At 42.9% G+C, this 25,116-nt stretch overlaps 1 protein-coding gene across 2 annotated transcripts; it reads left to right on the forward strand.

Annotated features, from left to right (window-relative positions):
• The first annotated feature begins 2,458 nt into the window (after window positions 1-2,458).
• On the forward strand, window positions 2,459-7,970 carry LOC106588501 (piggyBac transposable element-derived protein 4-like). Of its 2 annotated transcripts, XM_014177601.2 has the most exons (4): window positions 2,874-3,012; window positions 3,278-3,331; window positions 5,971-7,244; window positions 7,392-7,970. In XM_014177601.2, the coding sequence occupies exons 3-4, from the start codon at window positions 6,893-6,895 to the stop codon at window positions 7,649-7,651; spliced, it is 612 nt and encodes a 203-aa protein (XP_014033076.2). In that variant the 5' UTR covers window positions 2,874-3,012; window positions 3,278-3,331; window positions 5,971-6,892; the 3' UTR covers window positions 7,652-7,970. The 2 variants fall into 2 exon arrangements, 1 of the variants encoding a protein (XP_014033076.2); XR_006762379.1 differs by having other exon boundaries at window positions 2,459-2,889; window positions 3,278-7,244.
• Window positions 7,971-25,116: the final 17,146 nt, after the last annotated feature.

Raw genomic sequence — 25,116 nt, forward strand, 5'->3', positions numbered from 1 at the left:
AGGCTTGATTACCAACAACGACAAGACGGCCTACAGGGAGGAGGTGAGGGCCAGGAATGTGGTGTCAGGAAAATAACCTCACACTTAACGTCAACAAAACAAAGGAGATGATCGTGGACTTCAGGAAACAGTCGAGGGAGCACCCCCTCTATCCACATCGACGGGACAGTAGTGGAGAAGGTGGAAAGTTTGAAGTTCCTCGGCGTACACATCACGGAAAAACTGAAATGGTCCACCCACACAGACAGCGTGGTGAAGAAGGCACAACAGCACCTCTTCAACCTCAGGAGGCTGAAGAAATGTGGCTTCTCGTCAAAAACACTCACAAACTTTTACAGATGCACAGTCGAGAGCATCCTGTCAGGCTATATCACCGCCTGGTACTGCAACTGCTTCGCCCACAACCATAAGGCTCTCCAGAGGGTAGTGCGGTCTGCAAAACATATCACCGGGGGCAAACTACCTCCCCTCCAGGACACCTACATCACCCGATGTCACAGGAAGGCCAAAAAGATAATCAAGGACAACAACCACCCGAGCCACTGCCTGTTCACCCCGCTATCATCCAGAAGGCGAGGTCAGTACAGGTGCATCAAAGCTGGGGCAGAGAGACTGAAAAACATCTTCTATCTCAAGGCCATCAGACTGTTAAATAACCATCACTAACCAGCCTCCACCCTGCCGTGAACTTAGTCACTGTCACTAGAATGGCTACCACCCTGTTACTCAACCCTGCACCTTAGAGGCTGCTGCCTTATGTACATAGACATGGAATCACTGGTCACTTTAATAATTTGGAAGCGTGATTACTACAGGGAATGTGTTGATAGAACTTCGGTAGCGTTTTCCTCAGATTTACTTAGTTAAATTCCCCAGCTACAATAAATGCAGCCTCAGGATATGTGGTTTGCAGTTTACTCAAAGTCCAATGTAGTTCCTTCACATAGAGTTGATCAGGCTGTTGATTGTGGCCTGTGCAATGTTGTCCCGCTCCTCTTCAATGGCTGTGCGAAGTTACTGGATATTGGTGGGAACTGGAACACGCTGCCGTACACATCGATTCAAAGCATCCCAAACATGCTCAATGGGTGACATGTCTGATGAGTATGCAGTCAATGGCAGAACTGGGACATTTTCAGCTACCAGGACTTGTGTACAGATCCTTGCGACATGGGGCCGTGCATTATCATACTGAAACATGAGGTGATGGCGGCGGATGAATGGCACGACAATGGACCTCAGGATCTCGCCACGATATCTCTGTGCATTAGAATTGCCATTGATAAAATACAATTGCGTTTGTAGTTTATGCCTGCCTATACCATAACCCCACTGCCACCATGGGGCATTCTGTTCACAACGTTGACATCAACACATTTTGGAGGACATTCAATTCTCTGGCAACAGCTCTGGTGGATATTCCTGCAGTCAGCATGCCAATTGCATGCTCCCTCAAAACTTGAGACATCTGTGGCATTGTTGTGTGACAAAACTGCACATTTTAGAGTGCCTTTTATTGTCCCCAGCACAAGGTGTACCTGTGTAATGATCATCCTGTAATCAGCTTCTTGACATGCTACACCTGTCAGGTGGATGGATTATCTTGGCAAAGTAAAAAATGCTCACTAACAGGGATGTAAACAAATTTGTGCACATAAATTGAGAGAAACAAGCTTTTTGTGCGTATGGAACATTTCTGGGATCTTTTATTTCAGCTCATGAAACATGGGACCAACACTTTTATTCATTGTTACATGCATAGAGAAAGCATCTGGGTAGGCTTTCATGTTAGAATGGGAAACCAATCCTGAAAACATCTGCATATAAAAAGCTTTTGTGTTTGATGTTTCTAAAGCTGTTGTGTGTGTGGGTGACGTCAAAATCTATTTGGCGGTGAAGCTTGGCGGGAGAGAAGCTATGGCCTTAAAGGGAAATGTCACCGTTGCTCTTTCACTGCATTTGTCCATTAACTCTATCAGTCCCCAAACCCACCAAAAATCGGCTTTTCATTTATCTGACTTTCATTTATCTGACTTTCACTTTCATCTGCATGTCCAGCCCTTATATTCAGCCTCACAATTAAGTGTTTACCATTTTCTTTTCAGGACAACCATGTACAACACAAAATAATTTGACATAAACAGTCACATTCATGAGTTTTATTGACAGATATAAATGGATTTATTTGAATGCTGTAAGCACATAGATAGTTTGCTCAGTGGGAATTGAGACTGTGTGGAGTTTGACGTTTGTGACGGCAACTATGTGAGTTTATTACAGACACTATGTCCTTGGATTTCCTATGATCTTCTATGTAGGTTAGAATAACCCCTTACCTTCTAACGACTCTTATGTAGCTTGTGGGCGTCATAAAGCAAAACATGTGTGTGTTCAGGAGAGTCTCAGCTTTTCATAAATAGGTTTTAATAGTTTGTAGCTTAAACCATTCGGACTCTACAGACGTTTTTGTAAAAAAAGACCTGGCCACGGGTCCCTTCGCCATCCACTCTTGTTTCACAAACACCGCTCTAGCTCAGCACCCGTTGATCACACAGACTAATGATTGGCACCAACAGATGGAGAAGAAATAGACAAATCAAAAGGATATAGCTCAAACACACTATGTTTATAAGGGGTTACAAGTCCAAAACTTGCCGGCGTCGCGGTGGGACTCATTGGGTTAATATGTTATTAACATTTAATCTGTGTCAGAAAAATCAAGAATTTTCTCACTACATGAAATTCAAGCGCTTCTGCATCTCACCGGCAGAAACGGGCCATCTACTTTTCCTGGTTGTGAGTAAACCACAATATCCAGAATTCATATCGATTTCAGAACGTAGTACCGCCCCTGTCAAGGTGGATCCAGTTGAGAATCGTTGTCAACAGGTAACTAATGTTACTTTAGTCATGTTGTGGTGCTCAGTACCTGGATGTGCAAAGTACAAGCAGCATAGGTTGCTGTGGTGACGTTAACATTTAATGGTTACCTTACTAAGAAGTCGCGCAAAGGTAACGTAATTAACTTAGATAAACAAATGTAGTTTGTTAGCTAGCTAAGTCTAAATCTAGCTAGCTTTCATAATACGCAGGTTAGCCATTACAAAGCAAATCAATGTAATTAGCCAGCAGCTATCTGGCAATGTGATTTGTAACTTTGCTAGCTAACGTTAGGTAACATTAGTTACAGCCTACTGGACTGTATCTTACTGTTAGCTAGCTAACTAAATACCGCAGAGGGTAACGTGACTGGCCTAACATTATGTGTTCTTTTTAGAGTCCGATCCCATCAACATCTGCAGCGGCATCAAGCTTACCACCAGGAACTAGTGTAAGTCACAAAATCTTTCCATGACTTTTTGACTTTTTGTCATATTTGTTGTGTTTATAAGTAGGGTACAACTTCTACTGTAGTCGTATACGACCTATTGGATGAAAGCTTTCGGCCGAGAACAAGCTCAAGCTTAACATCATCTGACTCAGAAGAGCCAAAGTGTATTGTCCATGAGTCCAAGGTCATGGAGCTCATGAAGTTCTGCCATATCAGCAGCCATTGCACAACGCAAGACGAGGTTCACTAGCTGAAGAACGTTCAGGACCCTGTCTGGAACATTCAGCCAACCAGTGGCGTAAAGTACTTAAACCAGTGGCGTAAAGTACTTAAACCAGTGGCGTAAAGTACTTAAACCAGTGGCGTAAAGTACTTAAACCAGTGGCGTAAAGTACTTAAACCAGTGGCGTAAAGTACTTAAGTAGAACAACTTTAAAGTACTACTTAAGTAGTTTTTTGGTGTGTCTGTATTTTACCTTTCTATTTATATTTTTGACAACTTTTACTTCACTACATTCCTAAAGAAAATGTACTTTTTACCCCGTACATTTTCCTTGACACCCAAAAGTACTCGTTATACTGTATTTTGAATGCTTAGCATGACAGCAAAATGGTCCAATTCACACACTTATCAATAAAAACATCCCTGGTCGTCCCTACTCTCTCTGATCTGGCAGACTCACTAACGCTTCGATCACACCGACAGCATCATTGCATTTTGGTACACCAGAATTACATACATTTTCAATGAAACGATGTCTTTGCCTTGCAGCATTGCGTTGCAAAGGCAGTTGGAGTGCGTTCGGTGTGGTGCATATGTTGGATTTATTGAACGTATGTGTCAATCTATGCATAGATGGCTTGACAGAAATGGTAGCAGAAGGTGAATGTTGAACTTTTGTTGCATACATATCCAGATGCTGCGTGCTATTTTGCGCAATGACGCTGTCGGTGTGTTTGAAGCGTAAATGCGCATGCTTCATTTGTAAATGTCTGAGTATTGGAGTGTGCCCCTGGCTATCCGTAAAATAAAAAATTCAAACATGAAAATTGTGCCGTCTCGGTTTGCTTAATATGAGCCATTTGATATGATTTTTACTTTACCTTTGATACTTAAGTATATTTTTTCAATTACATTTACTTTTGAAAACCAAATACTTTTAGTCTTTGCAATGAACTGCAATGTTGCTGGGTTTTTCATGCTCAACAGTTTCCTGTGTGTATCAAGAATGGTCCACCATCCATAGGACACAACTGTGGGAAGCCATGGAGTCAGCATGGGCCAGCATCCCTGTGGAATGCTTTCGACACCTTGTAGGGTCCATGCCCAACAAACTGAGTCTGTTATGAGGGCAAAATGGGGTGCAACTCAATATTAGGAAGGTGTGCCTAATGTTTTTGTACACTCAGTGTATAGCCTAGTTGATTTAAGGATGTTTAAATGTTTGAGTTGAAATGGAGCTGAATAGTGGAGGCAGTGCTCCTGTTGTCTTTGCTGACTTGTGGTAACTCTCTGTGGTTCTAAATCAGTAGTTGTTTAGTAAACTGTCAGAAACATTAACTTGTTTGACCATGCTGTAATTGTTTGTTAAATTAGTTTACTATAAATCAGTAGAGCGAATATGTTTACTCTCAGAAATGGCCCTTCACATTCCATGATCAATCAAGTCCAACTTAAAGGGGCTTAGACTGAGGATAGACTATGAGACATAGAAACCCCCACGTTCTTCACATTCCCCAAATTCATCCCCCAGTGTTCCCAAATCTCTTTTTGGAGGTTTGGAGGCCGATTTGTGTGAGCCCCTGCCAGCAGCACCCGGTCCATGCAGCGCTTCACAAAATATTTGCGCTCGAACGCAGCCAAGTTGACTTCGCCCGGAGCACGACGTTCCCAGAGTTCTGATAGGGCGTCGGTGAGAGGCTTGGGTTTCAGGCAGCACTGAGCGCCTCTTGTCCCCCCCCATCTTACACCAAGGGAATAATTCTACATAGGCTTCAAAACAGACAGCCCCGGCGAAAAGAAAAACAGCCACATGAGAGAGCACTTTGGATTTCTCTCTGTGGAGGCAGACACTGATACAGATACTCTACTAGTATGGTCTGGTAGTGTGCTGTGGACGAGCAGAGATGAGAGCATTCTGGGTAGGGGGCCAGGTGGACGCAGAGCATAGCAGGAAGAACTTTTTCACTGGAGAGTTTTTCCTTGTTTTGATTCATTACATTTTTGTGCAGCAGTTGCAACCCCACAGTGTATTGCTTATTTGGGTTTATTGCTGTATTGTTTTATTAATTGAGTGCATTTTCCTCAAAGTGTGCTGCTTTCCATTTGTTTTGGGACAGTTTTCGTTCAGTTTCAGTGAACTGCCTTCAAAGTGCTCTTCTTCACTCTATTTTGTTTCGGAGTGTGTTGCTTACCAACCTGGACACAGGGGTAGATGTAATATAGTAAACGTAAATATGTCTCACTCCATTTTGTATGATATGTAACGTTTTGTATGGTATGTATTAATTTGTGGGTGTCCATCATCCATTTCATATGATATGTTGCGAATTACAATTGGTATGACATATTGTAATTGGTAAAATATGTTACAAATGTGCAATACGCATGATATTTTACACATTTCTATTTGACGAAGTCCCAGGTCACTTTGAAGATGCTGATGGGGATGGAGGCAGACCGGCAGTGGATGAAGTACAGGAGGTCTGTGGTAGCTGGAAGGCCGCCAGCCATTTCACTCCTCCTCCTGGCCCTGCTATTTGCTTTGATGAGTTCCAGTCTGGAGTGCAAAGCCCCTTGCCATTTCCCTCTGAGGCAGAGTGCTTCAAGCTGTTTCTGACAGAGGAGCTGGTGGGAGACATAGTAGAGGAGACCAATTGCTATGCCTGGAGCTACAGGAGAAGAGAGAGCCAGGAGTGAGGGGGAAACTTGCTAAATGGGTGGCAACCACAATTTGTGAAATGTATACCTTCCTGGTGACAGTCCTTCTCATGGGAAAAGTAAAGAAGAACTCCCAAAGAGAATACTGGAGCACAGATCCTATGTTTGTAACTCTCTTCTTCGCCAACCTCTTTTCCCAAGACCGCTTCCTAGTTTTGCTGCGATGCCTGCATTTTGTCAACAATGCTACTGCCAACCTAAATGGCCCGTTACACAAAATAAGAAACGTTCTTACCAGCCTGACATCAACATTTGGTCAGTTCTTTGTGCCATACAAGGACCTATTCATCGATGAGTCCCTGATGTTATGGAAGGGTAGGCTGGCGTTCCGTCAATATATTCCCTCCAAAAGGCACAGGTTTGGGGTCAAGTTCTTTGTCATGTGCGACGTGAAGACAGGATTTGTCCGGGACATTATAGTTTACCAAGGGTCCACCACTGACATCCAACATTATGAGGCTCTTGGGGTGTCTGGGTCCGTGGTGATGACCATGCTGGCTCATCTCGGCAAGGGACACACTTTGTATGTGGACAATTGGTAGAGCAGTCCCACACTCTTCGAGCATCTGGTCTCCAACAGTACAGGGGCCTGTGGCACAGTCAGGTCAAACAGGAAGGGGATGCCAGCATTCAGATGCAGGAAGATGCAGAGAGGGGAGGTGGAGTTCAAGGAGAACAGTCAACAGCTGGCAGTAAAGTGGCATGACAAACGAGACGTCCATGTCCTCTCTACTGTCCATACAGCAACCATGTTGGCCACAGGGAAGGTGGACCACCTGACGGGAGAGTTAAAGATCAAACCAGACTGTGTGCTTCACTATAATGTCAAAATGGGGGCAGTGGATAAGGCAGACATGATAAACAGCTTTGTGGAATGCACTCGGAAAAGTACCAAGTGGTATAAGAAGATATTTTTCCATCTGATCGACACTGTGGCCCTCAATGGCTACATAGTTTACCGCCAACTAACAGGTGAGATGATTACTGAACAAGGTATGTTTTGTAATTGGATGTACAGTTCACATACAAATCATACAGTACCATTATGCAATTATAGGGACAATATCTCACCTACCTACCCACTGTCTCATCATCCTCCCAACTCCCTCTCCCCCACAGGTAAAGTAATTACCTACCAAAAGTACAGAGATAACCTCATGAGAGAGCTTCTGGAGGAGCACCACACCCCTCGGCGCCCATCCACTGGTGGTCGTCCTGCTGCAGACAATCCCCTACGGCTCACTGCACGGCATTTTCCCTGCAAAGTCCCTCAAACCGTTGCTCAAGGTAGTCGAACACGGAGGCACTGCAAAGTTTGCCTGTCTGGCACCAGGAAAAGGAAGCATAAGAGGTTGACAAAGTATGTGTTCAGCTTGTGACACACCTCTATGTGTTTCACCATGCTTTGTGGAGTACCATATGCTCAAGCACTATTGAGCACATCTGCAACAATTACTGACTGACTTACTGACTTGACAGGTGACTTGACCGGCAATCTGCTGTGATACTATGCCTTTAGAGGTGGGTCGGGGGGGGAATGCAGTTGTTGTTCAATCACTGCATGAATTTGAAATATGGGTTATGCATATTCATAAGTTGTCAGTCTCATCTTGCAGTTTATCTTCTCCTCTAGTAAAACAAGTATTTGTTGTTGTTGTTCGACCACCACCCTTACTTCAATAAAATAGATGACTATTACATATTGGCCTGTGTTTTCTTGCTGTGTTTTCATCCAGTAAAACTGTTAAGGAGTGTACACTAGCATACAAAAAACTGTCCTCAATCTTCAGCTTGTAAGATGTCCAGTTCCAGTTATGATATTTGCAAATAATGTTCAATACTGTTGGTGTGTGTGGTTTCTGAAAGTACAGAATAAAGAGGAATTATTAGTATTTAGAATGCAATATCATGATATAGCAATGACACAATTTTATAAAGAAGTAACATAACACTGCTATAAAAATAATACATTGCATTGACAAAATCACAAATATGAGTTATATAACAGTAAGAAACAGTAACTGTTGAGCTCCACAAGGTGGCAGGGCAGAACAGAGCTATGCTAAAAAGGCCAAATGAAAACAAACCATGGTCACAAGGCCAGGGTAGCTTCAAAAGTTAACACAAGCTAATATTTCTCTGATCCAATTAGAATTGTTTTACAGAGCTAATAAAATATTTTAGCTAGCTACATAAGCACGATTGAGTAGAACACCATAAAGGACATGAAATTAGTAACGTTAACTCACGTGTCCACGGTTATAAGGAGTACACACAAATATACACAGCTCAAAAAAATAAAGGGAACACTTAAACAACACAATGTAACTCCAAGTCAATCACACTTCTGTGAAATCAAACTGTCCACTTAAGAAGCAACACTGATTGACAATAAATTTCACATGCTGTTGTGCAAATGGAATAGACAACAGGTGGAAATTATAGGCAATTAGCAAGACACCCCCAATAAAGGAGTGATTCTGCAGGTGGGGACCACAGACCACTTCTCAGTTCCTATGCTTCCTGGCTGATGTTTTGGTCACTTTTGAATGCTGGCGGTGCTTTCACTCTAGTGGTAGCATGAGACGGAGTCTACAACCCACACAAGTGGCTCAGGTAGTGCAGCTCATCCAGGATGGCACATCAATGCGAGCTGTGGCAAGAAGGTTTGCTGTGTCTGTCAGCGTAGTGTCCAGAGCATTTAGGCACTACCAGGAAACAGGCCAGTACATCAGGAGACGTGGAGGAGGCCATAGGAGGGCAACAACCCAGCAGCAGGACCGCTACTTCCGCCTTTGTGCAAGGAGGAGCAGGAGGAGCACTGCCAGAGCCCTGCAAAATGACCTCCAGCAGGCCACAAATGTGCATGTGTCTGCTCAAACGGTCAGAAACAGACTCCATGAGGGTGGTATGAGGGCCTGACGTCCACAGGTGGGGGTTGTGCTTACAGCCCAAAACCGTGCAGGACGTTTGGCATTTGCCAGAGAACACCAAGATTGGCAAATTCGCCACTGGCGCCCTGTGCTCTTCACAGATGAAAGCAGGTTCACACTGAGCACATGTGACAGATGTGACAGAGTCTGGAGACGCTGTGGAGAACATTCTGCTGCCTGCAACATCCTCCAGCATGACCGGTTTGGCGGTGGGTCAGTCATGGTGTGGGGTGGCATTTCTTTGGGTTGCCGCACAGTGCTCTCCAGAGGTAGCCTGACTGCCATTAGGTACCGAGATGAGATCCTCAGACCCCTTGTGAGACCATATGCTGGTGCGGTTGGCCCTGGGTTCCTCCTAATGCAAGACAATGCTAGACCTCATGTGGCTGGAGTGTGTCAGCAGTTCCTGCAAGAGGAAGGCATTGATGCTATGGACTGGCCCGCCCGTTCCCCAGACCTGAATCCAATTGAGCACATCTGGGACATCATGTCTCGCTCCATCCACCAACGCCACGTTGCACCACAGACTGTCCAGGAGTTGGTGGATGCTTTAGTCCAGGTCTGGGAGGAGATCCCTCAGGAGAACATCCGCCACCTCATCAGGAGCAAAAATAGACTCCAAATCCAGACCTCCATGGGTTGATAAATTGGATTTCCATTGATTTTTTTTGTGTGATTTTGTTGTCAGCATATTCAACTATGTAAAGAAAAAAGTATTTAATAAGATTATTTCATTCATTCAGATCTAGGATGTGTTATTTTAGTGTTCCCTTTATTTTTTGGAGCAGTGTATTATGCTCCATAGATGCAGTGAGCTACAGTAGAAATGACATAACGACATACAGAAACTATTATAATGTAACAAGGCACCTACTTTAATAGAAAAGCACACGTCAAAGATATTATCATGTAGTAATGAAAACAACAATGAAGGCGAAGCAAGCACCAACTTGAAAATGGGAAAAATTTGTGCAGGTCCTGTTCTGACTGGAGATGCGCAAATGTCTCTGTACTTGATCTGCGGAAACAATGGGGAAGTGCTTGGGGAATTTTGTCCCGGCTCAGTAAAGCCTAAAGCATAAATTGTCCACAAAAGTGAAATGGCCTACTTTTGTGTGAATAAATCAGGAGGCGGAACACACCTCACTTCAAACTGTTGTTTGAAAATAAAAGTTGTTTGAAATTGACAAGTTGAAACAGCCTATAAATAAAAGCAGGAAGCGTGCCTTAGTTTCAGGGCAGCGCGGATTCACTGTCCTGTTGCGTAACAATCACATTTTGGAACAGTGAGCGCATTCTGACATCACGTGCATAAAAAAAAAACTCGCACCGGGGCAACCAGAGATATTTGGAACTCACATGTGAAAAGGTTAAGTTATGTAACCATACCAAATGTGTGTGTCCCAGATGTACGTTTGCTATGTTACGTCTAGTCTATGAGACCAGGCTGATTTTAGTGTAATTGACAAGTGCAAATATGTGAAAAGGAAAACACTAACATTGTCTGTCATGCAATGTGAAGAAAAGTGTTCAGGGAAAGTCTCAAATCAAAACAAAAAAGACAAACAGAATTAACAGCTTGCCCAAATGGGTTTAAGAGATGTGACAAATAATGTCTATAAGATAAATACATAAAGTTCATGAAGCACATTTTTGCTATGGTGTTTATCGGTATGACACAATCACAAAGGTAACCATCAAACAACCACAACCAACCATCAAACAGCAGCATGTAGGCAGCTCAACCATTAAACACACATTCACAGGCCCTAATAGCTTCTGCCCCACGAAAATAATTTGGACATAGACACATTAAAGGCAGCGAAGCACTCTGCCTGCCTTTTGACTTCTGTTCACTGGCGGTATAAGGTAGAAACACGCATGTGCAGGTCATGTCAATTCCTTGCGTTGAGTTTGAAGAGCGGGAGAAAGGCAAACAAGGAAGCTGCCTTTCCCCTGCCCACCTTGCGCATTTTGTACCAGATCACCGCAAATTTGGGAAGTAAGAACTTCGTAGTTCAAAAATTGATGTTATTATGCAGAAAAAAACATGCAGAAAAAAACACTGCCTACCCTGTCCACACGTCACTGGCAATAAGGAAGTCATGGGGAGGGGAATGAAACAGCAAAATAGCATTTATTCTAATCAAAATAGCTTTAATTTTCTTCTGAAACAAAAACCTTCAGCTCAGCTAGGTGGAATAAATGGGAGATGTTAACCAGCTAGGGAAATTCCAAAGGAGGGAATGAATCGCTGTTGTTTCATGAGAAAGAGGAAACTTATAGAGAGAGTTAGAGCTGCAACCGACAGGCTTGTTCTGCTGGAGGGGATCCAACGCAGACAAGTCCTGACAACGAGGGATCTGGACTACCCGGGGAGCTTCGGATGAGGGAGTCAGTCTCTTGTCCTCTTTCTTTCTATATTGATGCACAGGCTCACTTCCTTGGTCTTTCACTCACTTTCTCGCTCACTCATTCACTGTCTTACCCTTCTCTCTATCAAACACAGTCTGCTTATTTCCTCTTTGTCTCTTCCTTTCCCACACTCTTCTTCTCCCCCCCCCCCCCCGGAAAGTCGTGGTTTCATTAATCATTAGCAGTGACTCAGAGGAAAAGCCAGTCTGTGGTAGAGTTCATCCTACTGAATGTTTCACTGCATCCTCCTACACACGGGGATGTCAATGTCCCAATCTTAAATCCAAAGTTAGGGGACAAGAAGGAAAGCATGCCCTTGTTAGACTAAGATTAGTTAGGTTGAGTAGGTCTTTGGCCAAGCTTTCCAAGGCACTGGCAATAACAATGTGTTAATTCCTGCCTCAAAAGCTCAAAATACCTACCTAATCACATTTATTATAAAAAGTGTCAACCTAAGAGAGTATGCACATAGTGTCATTCCTATGCTACGGTCATTCCTATGCTACCACTTCCATGTAGGAGCTTGCGAGCTAGGCTACCTTTCCAGCTTTCCAACAAATTGTTCTGAATGAGAGACAAGAGGATATTGGAAATTCCACATTGACATGACACGTTTGAAACAGCTGTGTTATGCTAGTCAAAATTGAAATCAGGGCATATACGGTGGCCATAGCATCAAAGGTCAAATAGGGGGTGCTTATATTTGTCCTGTTTCACACATGTACCCACTCCCCATGAGACAGATCGCACTCCCCACGAGACAGATCCCACTCCCCACGAGACACCCTTGTAGAGTGCGCGACCAAGGATCAACCATTATTGACAGCAACCTTGCAGCAATTAGGTTTAAGTGCCTTGCTCAAGGGCGGATCGACAAATGTTTTCACCTAGTCGGATAGGGGATTCAAACCAGCAACCTTCTGGTTAGTGGTCCAATGATTATTATTTTACAATCATTTGAAGTTTTGGATCTGGGATCGTTTTGCGTATCAGTACATAAACCATCTGCCATGGAATCAGTATGTAGAAAATCTCTTCCGAACTATTTTGCAATCTATACGGCACAGTTGTCAATTTTTTGGTCCTTAAATGAAACTGGTATACGTTTTATTTATTACAATTTTCTTTAACCAAAGACTACTGACTTACTGTAGTGAATAGAGACTCGGGAGGTGCATGATACAGTGTCTAGTGTCAACTAGCTACAACTGCCATGTTTTACTTGGCAAATCATCTATTTATCTGATAACCTGGCTAGCTAGCTAATGATAGCCTAGTTGGCAGAAACATAAACAAGCTAGCAATTGATGTTACTTACATGTATACATGTTGGACAGAACTGCAGTTCTCTCATGTTGTGGACATCCTGATATCAAAATGTAATTGTTCAATCTTACCATATAGTGTCACACAAACTCTTTAGGACATGTCATCTTGTGACATCTTCCAGGTCCTTTCTACCACTTCTTCCACTCTACCCAACCTCCACAGACATACCCCTCTCCATAACCCCCTCCTGTACCTCATCCCCCCTCTCCTCTCATCCATTGGGATCTTTGAAGGGCCTTTGACCACTGCATAGGAAATGATGAATGATCTTTATCTCCCTCCATTAAGAAGCCAGCCTGACATGCTCTCCTTTCTCTCCTCTAAGTGGGATTCTGCAGCACTGAGCTCCTGTGGTAGTCTTATCTATAGGTCCCAGTTTCATTTAAAAGCTGAATAAGGTGAGAATGTGAAGATGATGGGTTCCGTTCTGCAGAGATGACGACTCTCACGCATAGCCCCTAAAAGCACATTTTTCCATAATTATTTCCATTTTTACAAGGGACAATCTGCAGTTGCTACATCCCATTTTTGGACTTATAAATGAATTATATGTACCCATTGATTCTTGAAGAATAGAAATGATAAATGCCCCATGAGCTTAGTGTCACTGTCGTACCCCATCAGAACCCAAAATATTACTTGTTTTACTCAATAAGTGTTTGTAAACATAGTAAATGTAACATACACTGTATAGCCTCAAAACTATACTTGCATCCATAGCTCTGTCTATGAATTTAAGAGTTTATATTTGTCCAGCCCCATCCCTCAGTTTTTTATCAAAACAGTGGCAGGGACCCGCTTTGTTATTGTTTTAACTGCGGATTGGCCCTTTAAGGGGTGTATTGGAAATTACTATGCTTCACGCTGCACGAGTCTCCCAATTCAGATCTGACAGTACACCTTACCTTGTCAGACATGCTATCATTATCATTTTTTCCAACACTGTTTGTTTACATGTAGGTACCTTGCAGATTATTTTTTTTTAAATATTGCTAGACCACTGTATGTCATGCATTCTATGTGGGATCACATCGATGTTTATATCAACATAAAGCACAGAATTTGAAATTCTTACACACCACACAACACTGCAAGGTGCCAGGCAAGATTCCGAAGCATAAAATAAGTCGTTTAAAGCTTCTCGTTGGCAGTGAAAACCTTCATTTGTAAGGCGAGGCCCATTCTGCATTCCTCCATGGCTGCCAACCAAATAAAAACCCAAAAACCAGTACCGGCCAACCCTATCAGAACAAACTCATGGGCTACACACAGTGTTGACCAAACCTCTGTCCGTGCCCAATGGCCATTGCAACCCTCTAAGTTTGATAGACCTTTCCTGAATTCCACCTAATCTGACACCATAGCAACTCAATTTTCATAACCAAAAAACCCCCTCAATCTATTAAACTCCCGCCGCTTGCTTTGACCACTTCCATGTAGGAGATTTGCATTTCATTAGCATTTTTTATTAAACAGTGCATATGCATACTGGGCCTGATTATTGACATGGTATTTAATGGCGTGCAATTGAAGAGATGACTGTTAATTACACATAAACCAGTCTGATTGCTTTCGTTATCTAATGAATAGTCAGTGAAGATAAATGGCTTGCCTCTAATTAAACTGATCCCAGTAACCCCTGGTAGATATCATTTGGGCTTTTAAAGCACAAAGTAGAGTTTGAAATAATTCTGGAAAAAGTTCACCACACACTTTGAGGTAATGTGCAGCTAAATATTTGTGTTTACTGAAGCGACAATACTATTTATTATGCGAGAGTGACATCCAATTACTGTATGTTGTGAATTGGTTGAGTACCTATTTTTCCCTAACCTCTACACTCTGTGTTGAGTGATGAAGCCTCTAACAAAACAAATATGTAATATATTGAAAGTACACAACGTACGTGATCGCCATTTCAAAGCAGGAAATGTAGTTCTTCCATCTCACACTCGTGGCATCAAAAAGCAAGTGAAATATCAGTACTTAACCTGCAATCCTGATATGAATGATGAAAAGTACTTAATGTTGAATTCCAGACTAGGAGAGTCCCTCATCCTCCACAACATCATCATCTTAACCGCATACAGCTGTACAAACCTTAACTCATCCTCAAATCTTCCCATGTCTTTTTTCAGGAAGACTATTCCCAGGGTGCATTTCATCTCCCCTGAGCCTTTGTGGTTTGAAAATTGACAACTAACCCAAAGAGAGAAAGGCATTACATGTTCGTATGATTCATCCCAGTCATCTGTGGCTTCCCAGTGATTTGTGAGTTTTATAAGATGGGACCAGTGACCTAAAAAACCCTGTAGATTTCCCAGAATTATTGAACGAGTTCCATTATGGCATGAGGAAGCCTGAAATTGAAGGTATCTTCAAAAACCTATCTACAGCAGCATGCAGTGTCAGGTTGGTCTGACACACAGGGTGGCACAGCGTGAAACACGATGGGGGGAGGGAAGGGGCCCAGAAAACAGGTCGCGATCACCACAATCCACATCCCTCAAGCCACTTCCCCTCCTCAACTAGCAGGAAGGTGTTAACCAACCAGAGCCTTAAGTGGGTCCAAAATAACCTGCTGCTCAAAAGCGGCTGATTCTCTCATTTTCTCTCTCAATATTCTCTTTCCGACACCATCTCTCTCTTTTTTCTTTCTTTCCCCATTGTCGCTTACTCACATGTACACGCACGCACGCATGCGCACACTCACGGGCACACACACAAACAGGGAAATGGAACGCTCACAGTGCTCCGCCATTGTTAAAAATGCATGATTACAAGCATCCTTTCGGAAAAGACAAGGAGAGAGAGGCACGGAGCTACAGGAGCAACACAGAGCTGAAGACAAGGCAAAGCTCCCCTGACACCTCAGTAGAAGAAAAATTCAATAATGGTGTTAGAAAATAAAAAAAAGACGGGCTGGACGGGCTGAGTGACTCAATCAAAATAGCAAGAAAAAAAAGGAAAAAAAGAGTGGCTGCAATTATCATGAAGGAGTGTGACAGGTGGAGAACGCCCTCATCAGCCATCGCCACGGTGATTCTGCGTCATTAGGGAGTGTTTGAGATGGAGAACCCATCAGGGCACACCGTTGATTGCTGGGATTGAGTAGAACCCCCTGGGCTCAACAAATATGAGTTATGCTGGGCTGGTTTCGAGCTGCGAGGCGCAGTGTTACTCGAAGTTCCACATTGAAGTTCACGTACAGTGAAAATGTAATAAGGATAGCCTTGTTCAGTGCCCTTGAGCATATAGCTGTCATTATATGTACCAGCCTGTTATTACCCAATAAGAAAAATCTAGAAATCTAGTTATATCCCCTGGGAACTGCCTTATGTATTGATTTCAGCACTTCAACACTATGAAATAATAATTGCTGCCTATTCAATGCAAACCCATTGGCCTAAGGTAAAGTATGTGAGAGCAGTTCTTCCAGCCATGTCCTGTGTTTGCTCACCATACCGCTCTTCACACTCTCCCAGCCTATCAGGGCCTGAGCAGTTACAGCTGTTTGCTGTGATGACATTAACATCAGTGACACAGACAGGAAAGACCATTGGCTGGCTGTTAGTGTACATGTCTTCTTTGACATGTGGTTGAGATGGACCGACCGGGGGCTTGTAAAAGACATGTCTCAGCTTACGCCTCAGTTTGCTCAGCCACATAGCACGTTATTGAGTTCTGGGTTACCAAGGTAACTCAAGGGGCTGAAGAATAACACCAATGTCTACACAGCTGGTGAGCGTGAGAGAGAGAGAGAGAGAGAGAGAGAGAGAGAGAGAGAGAGAGAGAGAGAGAGAGAGAGAGAGAGAGAGAGAGAGAGAGAGAGAGAGAGAGAGAGAGAGAGAGAGAGAGAGAGAGAGAGAGAGAGAGAGAGAGAGAGAGAGAGAGAGGCAATAGGCCTAAGGATACAGTGATTGAAGTCTCGCGTAGACAGGTACTGTAAGCGTGTTTATGTCCGTGGTATGTGGCCATGTTTATTTTCAGGCCAGCTGTGCTATTCTTTTTATTGTCCCCGGTCCAGCGTTGTAAAAACTTGGTCATTTCTCGTAAACCAGAACTGTTTATATTCCAGACACACCTGTAGGTAGTAGATTTCAAGACATCTAATGTGTGGTTCCTTTATATAGCAAACCACACACAGAGAAGATAGCATGACGTCTCCAATAAACAGAAGAGCATAAAAAAACACATATCAGACGTACGTATCAGCTTGACATCACATCTCGATTTGGTAAGAACAAATAGAGGCTTTAATGCTGTAAAATGCATCCAAAAATCTATGTCGACACAAACTTTGCCCCAAAATGAAAACGAATGTTTTTCTGTCATCATTACGGTGTCTCGCATGCTGGTTTCATTTTCAAGTGTAATGTCACATCTAGGAATGCATTTAATTCATTAGAAATATAATATATCTCTGACTGAAAAAGGCTCATTTTGTCCCTGGGGGATTAAAACAGGGATTAAAACAGGCCTGTGCTGATGACGAGTTAGCGTTTTTATGTATGCTAAATGAGTCTCCGGGTGTATGATCCATTCCTTCTCGTTTCCCACAGCATTGATTTACTGAAATTCATATTACTGCTGCCACGTTAGTAGCACAGAATCAATGAACATCGAATTCTTCTCAGAATGACGACGGTATTGTAAGCAGGAGAAAATTGGCAGGAATAGAATGAAGAAATAGCACGTGTAAGAATGTAATCATCACTCATATTGTAGGCCTAGATGCTAAGCTAACACACTGCATTAAACAAGAGAAATGCATCTCCTGTCTCATGTGCATGCCTGAGTGTTTCATCATTGTGATTGGCTCTAATTGCTCAATGAGGAACAGCTGTTGAGGCTTGAACTAACTTTTTTCACAGAGCTGGAGAATATTGATAGTTTTGAATTCACAGGGTTGTAATCTGAATCAATCTAGTACCTAACAGACAATAACACTGACTGATTCACACCTTAAACACATTAAAACATATGCAGACACATGCAGGCACACGCACTTCATGTCAAAATGTAGTCTTATATAATGTAACATCTTCCTTACAAATGTCCAGATAATCAATATACTTTGGATTTCATACGACAATACACACCATTCTTAAACTGATCCTCCATTGTCCACACTCGAGCTAAACATGAATTCCATATAATTAAATTATACTAGGAATTATTAGTTTGATTTCAACATTGAAGAAAGCAAGGATTCCTTCCGTTTGCACTTAACTTGAAGAAAGGCAATGTGATGAACAAGTGTAGTGATAGAAGGATCTATTCCATTGATTGCGTAGCAGTTTGCCGTACCTGCTAGTTTCAACTGATTGGATACAGCTACTGTGTAATCAGAGATTATTGTCAGAGAGATGCAAAGAGATAAATGGATGTTCTGTTCCGGTCTTATTCTTAATGTGCATTAGATAATAGATATCACTTTATAGTCCGGAGTTGGGGAAAGACAAAAGCGTGCAGAGACAAATATTTGGTTGTAATAGTTTTTAAAGTTTTAAAGTTTTATAGTGATTGCATGATCAAATCATAAAAAAGTAATTTGATAAACACAACTTTAATTGAATAAATACATACGGTACAGTATATCAGAAAGATACCATAACTCTTGTGATCATAAGTAATACAACACTTTCTAAAACTTGTAGATGAATCGATTGGCAAGATCAATCACTTCCTGATAATCTTTTCCTATCTAAGGACAGGATGTTAAATCATTCAATGAGAAAATTCCATGGAAAGTCATCACAGCTCGCTTCTGGCTCGAAACAGATTGACGGCGGGTATTGGCGGCCCTTACACCAACCCTCTGAGATGGTCTCACCACGCGCGCATGATGTTACTTAGGTAACCGCTGCCAATATAGACAGCGGTGACATCACAACCCCTTAAATCGGTAAACGGAGGGGGACATTGTCACGTCTGCTCCTGCTCCCCCACCCTGGAACTCGAAGGCGCCAGGCTCACCAGCATTACGCACACCTGCCTTCCCCAGTCACGTGCATCAGCGATTATTGGACTCACCTGGACTCAATCACCTGTGTCATTACCTCCCCTATATCTGTCTGTTCCCAAGCTCTGTTCCCTGCTTCAGGATTCATGTTTTTTGGTTTTTGCATACCCGGTTTTGGCGCCGTCTCTGTCCTGTTTGATGTCTGTTCCATATTAGATGTTCTACTCCCCGTACCTGCTTCTCTTCTCCAGCGTCGGTCCTTACAGACAGCAGTTCAGCTTAGTCCAATTTCTTCTTTCGTTCTCTTCCTCGTCTTTTTTATTTTGTTCAAACAGACTGGCGTGGCGTCAAAATGGCATAGCATTGTAGTCTCTCACTGTCACAGGGCATTGATCACAGCAAAGTATTGCTTTTGTTCTATGCAGTATGCTAAAATAGAATTACTGTCAAAGGGAAATATTTCAAAGTATATTTCAAAAGCTGAAATGAAGGAAATATATATTCAAAGCCGTAAATCAACAAAGTCAGGAGGGAGGGGTGTGAGAATCAGACATGAATAACTTCCAACGAGGGGAGTCGTGTGTTGTTGATGTTTCCTAGTCACTTGCTTCCTCTCTTTCTCCACAGAGAGGAAATTGAAAAAACGTGGACTTCCTCAATTGTGCCCTTCCTGCTTCCAGGCCTATATGGGAGAGAGATTGAGTGGTCTCAGTGTGCTCGTTCCATGCTTCCACCGCTGGGTCAGGGGACTAAGGAGAGAGCAGCTTACATTATGTCAGCAGTGGAGGGAGACTACATCAACATGTGGTTATGCACCTGTAATAACAACTGTCCACCCGTTTATACGTCGTACCCCTGCGAGCCACATTCTGGCAACGTCAGCTACTCATCTGCGTGCATATTTTTCTGGACAGCTAGGGAGGTTTTATGTTTAGCCTTTACATTAGACATTACGTTGTACCCTACGGTGTTAACTGTAATTGCTCCTTACTGTCTTCTGCTAAGCTAACACTGGTGTAACCATTCCCTTGTTACCACGGGGAACACCAGCCTGGGATACAGATGATGTAGGCTTCACTGGTACAGTAAGCCTCGTGGAAATGTAATGTGTGAGTATAGGAAAGTCCTAGACAAGCACAATTGTGGATGTAGACCTGGGCGGATTATGATAAAAATGAATCCATCCACGCCTCCAACTTCCATCATTAAGTAATCAAAGGCTCAGAGAAGTTGATGGGAAAACATTCTGGAGTACATAGGGAATTTCCAAAAATGCGGAGGGAAACATACCGGTTGCTTTTGATTCTCTGTGATGTTGCTGAGACCTCCTCTGAGCTGCGCAAATCTTTTGATTGAACGTGAGTCAAATCATGTTGACATGAATAATGAGGTTCTACACCTCCTGGCACAGCCAGAGAACTGTATGTCACTTAGGATGAATATTAGATTCTCAAAAGGAGACAAAAAAATAATAATCCCCAGCCTAGGATTTTTCCACTTTTGTGGCTGAGGGTAACGTGGATTCCATTTATTCAACAGAGAAATTAAAAGGTGTTTCTGTCTGGGTGTGTGTGTGTGTCCTCACTAACTATAATTAGCTAATAAAAACATAGTAAAATATTTATCGTGGTTCGAGTGATAGATATACATATAAATGCCCATATAAAAAAGCACACTAAACCCAAACTAAATATTTGTCCAAAATGCTATCATTGCCAAGTCATTTAGACCCTTTCTTTTCTGCCCACCACTAAAAGAGGCTTGGTGGTTGGTGCGCGGTTTAATTGCACATCTGGTAGCAGTTAGGACTGCGTACTTGGCACCGCGGAGGCTTCCACAAATCGAGGAAAGCTGCACGTTCCATGAGCCTGGCCCAGCTTCTGACTCTCCCACACGTCTCCTGGCTAGAAACAAAAGACCCATTTGGCGCAAAAGGAATTTGACCCTTGATCTCCATGGGCGGGAGGGTGTCTCCTTGGCATTGACTTTTAGTCATTATTTGCTAGAAATGTTTTGAGTTCCTGGACAGTGGGAACATTGCTCTGGGAAGTGTGGGGGAGAATGTGTGCGAAGGAGGGAGAGACAGAGAGCTCAATGGGTTGGGGGACTGCTTGTGGGAGGGGGAGAGGGAGAGAAAGAAAGAAAGAGTAAGAGAAACGGATGATAATTGTGATAGGGGCTCAGTGGGTTGTCTACTGACTATGTACTGTATCATGGCCTCTTATGATGCCACGTTGCACGGCCCTCCTCGTAACAAATGTGACTGATCTTTTTCTCCTGGGTGGAAAAAGCGTTATTTTGATCATCCAGCGGGAGGACTGGAAGGATGTTTGAACAGCTGGCTCCGTGATCCATCGGTTAACGGGCTTGGCGTAGCATATTCCTGCCCTTGCCATATTCAACACCTTTCGCCCATTCCCTCTCTACATTCATACATAAATTCACACTTTTTCATTTAAAAAGTCCAAATAAATTGTCTGTAGACGAAAGGATATAGCGCTCTTCAGTAGTGCGAATGATATCAACCATGATTAAAATGAATGCCATTGTTTTAAGTGAGATGAGACCTGGAACCTAGAATGTTCAGTATTTAATGGAATGCCGTGTGGCCTTGGGCATTTCCAGCCTAGTCGCTAGCATGGCAATACCAGACAGACCACAATCCCACACTAGAACATAACAACACGCCAGACCCAACAACAACACTTACTGTCAACCTAGACGGGTAAACATCAAAACAAACACACTATTAAAGCCATGTGAACTTCCATGAGATAGGTAACACTCACGTAATTCGCAATTGCGTAAAAGAACACACCAGGATTGGTGGAATGCTAGTTTCTCGCGCCAACTGGTCACAGAGATCTCCAAAAACAGACCAGGACAACTATAATCTCCATAAAGACATAAGTACATATAATCACAATAATCACCTACTTGTGTGGGTTCTTAATATCACCTTCTTATTATTGGAGGGTAAATTCTAGGTTTGCCTAGCATGATTGCTACATACTACTATGCTAGTTTATTGCTGCTCTAGCAAAACATGGCTGTGAATAAAGTCATTGTTATTCACCAGGGGAGGAATGCAATTATAAATGCATTATGTGAAGTTGAGAGCAGCAGTACAGGATGTGCCGATGAGAACGGCATTAGTCCAACCGCCGACACACTTTGCATATCTGCAATCCAAGCAACTCAGCCCCCTCCCTCACCTTCTCACCATGGTAATGGACAGGCATGGTCACAGTCTCCTTGGCACAGTCCATCTGTTGTTATTACTTTTCAGAAGGGGGGGTGGGGAGTTGCGAAGCGAGTTCCGACCACATAAGCGGCGCAGGCCTGTTATTACGGTACATTAACGTTAGCGCTGGGCTAACATGCTGCATGACGTTCATTTCTAAATGCAGGCTGCTGACGCAGTTGGCCGACTCAAGTGAGCTGTAGTGGAGGAGGCAGTAGCGGTGCTACCCCACCACAGAAACAACCTCATGACAAAAAGCTAATCCACATCCGGACATTCAAAAAGGTCACATTTCCTCAATTTGGTGTTCTATTACTTTTTTTGTGTGCCAAACTGTGAATAATAGTACACAGTGATGTGATATCCCTTCTCCCATAAGGTCTCATTTACATTCTAGAGCCACTCATACTGGAGTTGCTATTTTCTCAGTAGACTACTTATGGTTTCTCTCCAAAATCCACAAAGAGAATAGTGTGTTTGAATAAACATGATCATGCTAGCAGCCAACCCTTCACTCTCTGATTAGTAAAGGCAGCCATCATAGGCAGTACGAGTCTGGTTCCTCTATAGGCAAGTTATGATTGGTGCCAGCTATTGAGGCATCTTTATTTAAGGAACACATGTTGCAATTGCACCAGCATACCGGCCCATAACATGATGCTAGCGCAGGTACAGTATTCCAAACGAACAGTAAAGTCCCGGTATGTTTTTATATATTGGAGCAGAAACATCCTCATCCGCTGTCACAATGACCGTCCAGAGACACTGTGAAGCAGGAGTTTAATGGGCCATTCGGTTTGTACAATCAGCAGCCAATCACCTTCCTTAGGGTTCTGGGGACCAACTTTGGAGACTCCTGTGTGTGCAAGGCATCTGGCATCAATGCTGGAGAGGCTGTAGAGAGAGAGAGACGCTCCTGTTCCCTTGGTGGTGGAGCATGCCGGAATGTGGCGCAGTGGTGTTTTTTTTCGATGCTTGGACCGGCCACACTCTCTGCTAGGTGGGGTGTGTGTTTGTGCCTGTGTGTCTGTGTGTGTTTGTTTTCTGTGCGCACACGGTCAGTCTGTCTGTGTGTGTGCCCATTTGTGTGTGGTGGGCACAGGGGAGACAGATGGCAGGGGCACCCTGACTATCTTCCCCTTAGATGGTGTGAGAGATGGGCAGACGTGGAGAGGTGTCTTGGGGGGGAACACAGCTAAGCAAAAGATCAAGGTGAAACACTCACAACTCCGTGAGGATGAAAGATTTAAAGTGGGACACTGCTGTACCATCTCCAAGTCTAATCAGTGTATCAGAATTAAACATCAAATCTAATCTTCGGTTTTCTCAGATGGCTGGTTTGAACTAAAGGTCCTGACATTTAAAGACACTCTGGCCCATTCAATATTTTACAGTCATGCTCTGGTTTATAAGGAGCTTATGCTGTGTGATGTCATCGTTCTTACTTTAGGGCAATTCCACTTTATGGAATTCAAATCAAATCAAATGTTATTTGTCACATGCGCCGAATACAACAATGAAATGCTTACTTACAAGCCCTTAACAAACTGTGCATTTGTAAGAAAAATAAGTTTCAAGTAATTAAAAAAAAAAAGGAAAGGAAAAAATAGTAAAAGAGGAGCAGTAAAATAACCATAGTGAGGCAGGGGGTATCGGTACAGAGTCAATGTTTTTCACATTGAAATGTATGCCAAACAGAAACCATTGACTTCCACGTTTAACCAACCATACAACTCTTAAGCATGGGCCGATAGGTAGCCTAGTGGTTAGAGTGTCGGGCCAGTTACCGAAAGGTTGCTGGATTGAATCCTTGAGCTGACAAGGTAAAAATCTGTTGTTCTGCCCTTGAACTAGGCAGTTAACCCATTGTTTCCCAGTAGGTCGTCATTGTAAATAAGAATTTGTTCTTAACTGACTTGCCTAGTTAAATAAAAAAATAACTACTTTGAACAATTTACACAGTAAATAAATAAACATAATGGGAAAAACTGCAGATTCTGTTACCAAACTTTGTATCTGCACAGTTCTTCCTGTAAGTTGTAACATTTTCAGAGGAAATTATTAAAAGTAGTCCTTGGCGCATAATATTTTATGATTTGTTAAACTTTGAAATCAATGGTTTTTGTTTGGTACATATTTAACGTGAAAAATCGGAGTCTCGGTGTAATTCCGTATCCATGAAATTGCCCTTTAACATTCCGGTCTTTGTGGTTTTTGCCACTGGAGGAGGAATATATACGTAAATTCCTATGTGGTGACTGAAATTCTGGGTTATGTTGTGGTCCTATTGAATTTATTGTACATACAGAATACACCAAGTGACGAAAGGCAGGCCACAAGCATTGAGGGATTTAACATAGTTACTTTAAGCTGGTGGAAGAGTGTTTTAGAGCTCATGAGGACGTTCCATTATACTAATACTCCTCTTTTCCTCACTTACTCTTTCAAACCTCCGCAACTCTCTCCCCCTCTTTATTAAGACCACACTGGGCATCATCAAAATCAGCCGATGCACCATCTGCCCACACTAGCCCATGTCATATCCTCCCTCCCTGTGAAAAAACATGCAGAACAAGCATCATCCTATTTATGACCCTCACATCTTTTGTCATTGCATTTTTAAATACATGATTTACTGTATTTATAATACATTATCATCTATGACTATGATACATTATCTGTGAAGCCCCGGCAGCAGAAGAGCCTACTGTACACCCTGTGCTGACAGATTTACTGACTGATGCACTCCAATAGTGACTGGGAGATTTACAGCAGGTTTGTTGCCGTTGAGCCCTAGACACCTCCTGGTGCAGTCTGGGCTCGTTTCTATTAAGATTAATAATGGCTGTATTTACGAGGAAAACTGTCCCTCCAGGACACTTATGGCCGCACTGTGCCAAACCGCCACTGGAACAAATGCAATAGGCTGATTAAGGGAAAGTCAAAGTGAGAGAGAGT

Source organism: Salmo salar, chromosome ssa27 (assembly GCF_905237065.1).
Source record: "Salmo salar chromosome ssa27, Ssal_v3.1, whole genome shotgun sequence".
Classification (NCBI taxonomy): domain Eukaryota; kingdom Metazoa; phylum Chordata; class Actinopteri; order Salmoniformes; family Salmonidae; genus Salmo; species Salmo salar.

What these genes read in the sequence shown, in the direction of transcription:
- LOC106588501 (XM_014177601.2), top strand. Translation starts at nt 6,893, where the DNA reads ATGCCAGCATTCAGATGCAGGAAGATGCAGAGAGGGGAGGTGGAGTTC. An exon ending in AGTTTACCGCCAACTAACAG is followed by an intron (nt 7,245 to 7,391) that starts GTGAGATGATTA and finishes TCTCCCCCACAG; the next exon opens with GTAAAGTAATTACCTACCAA.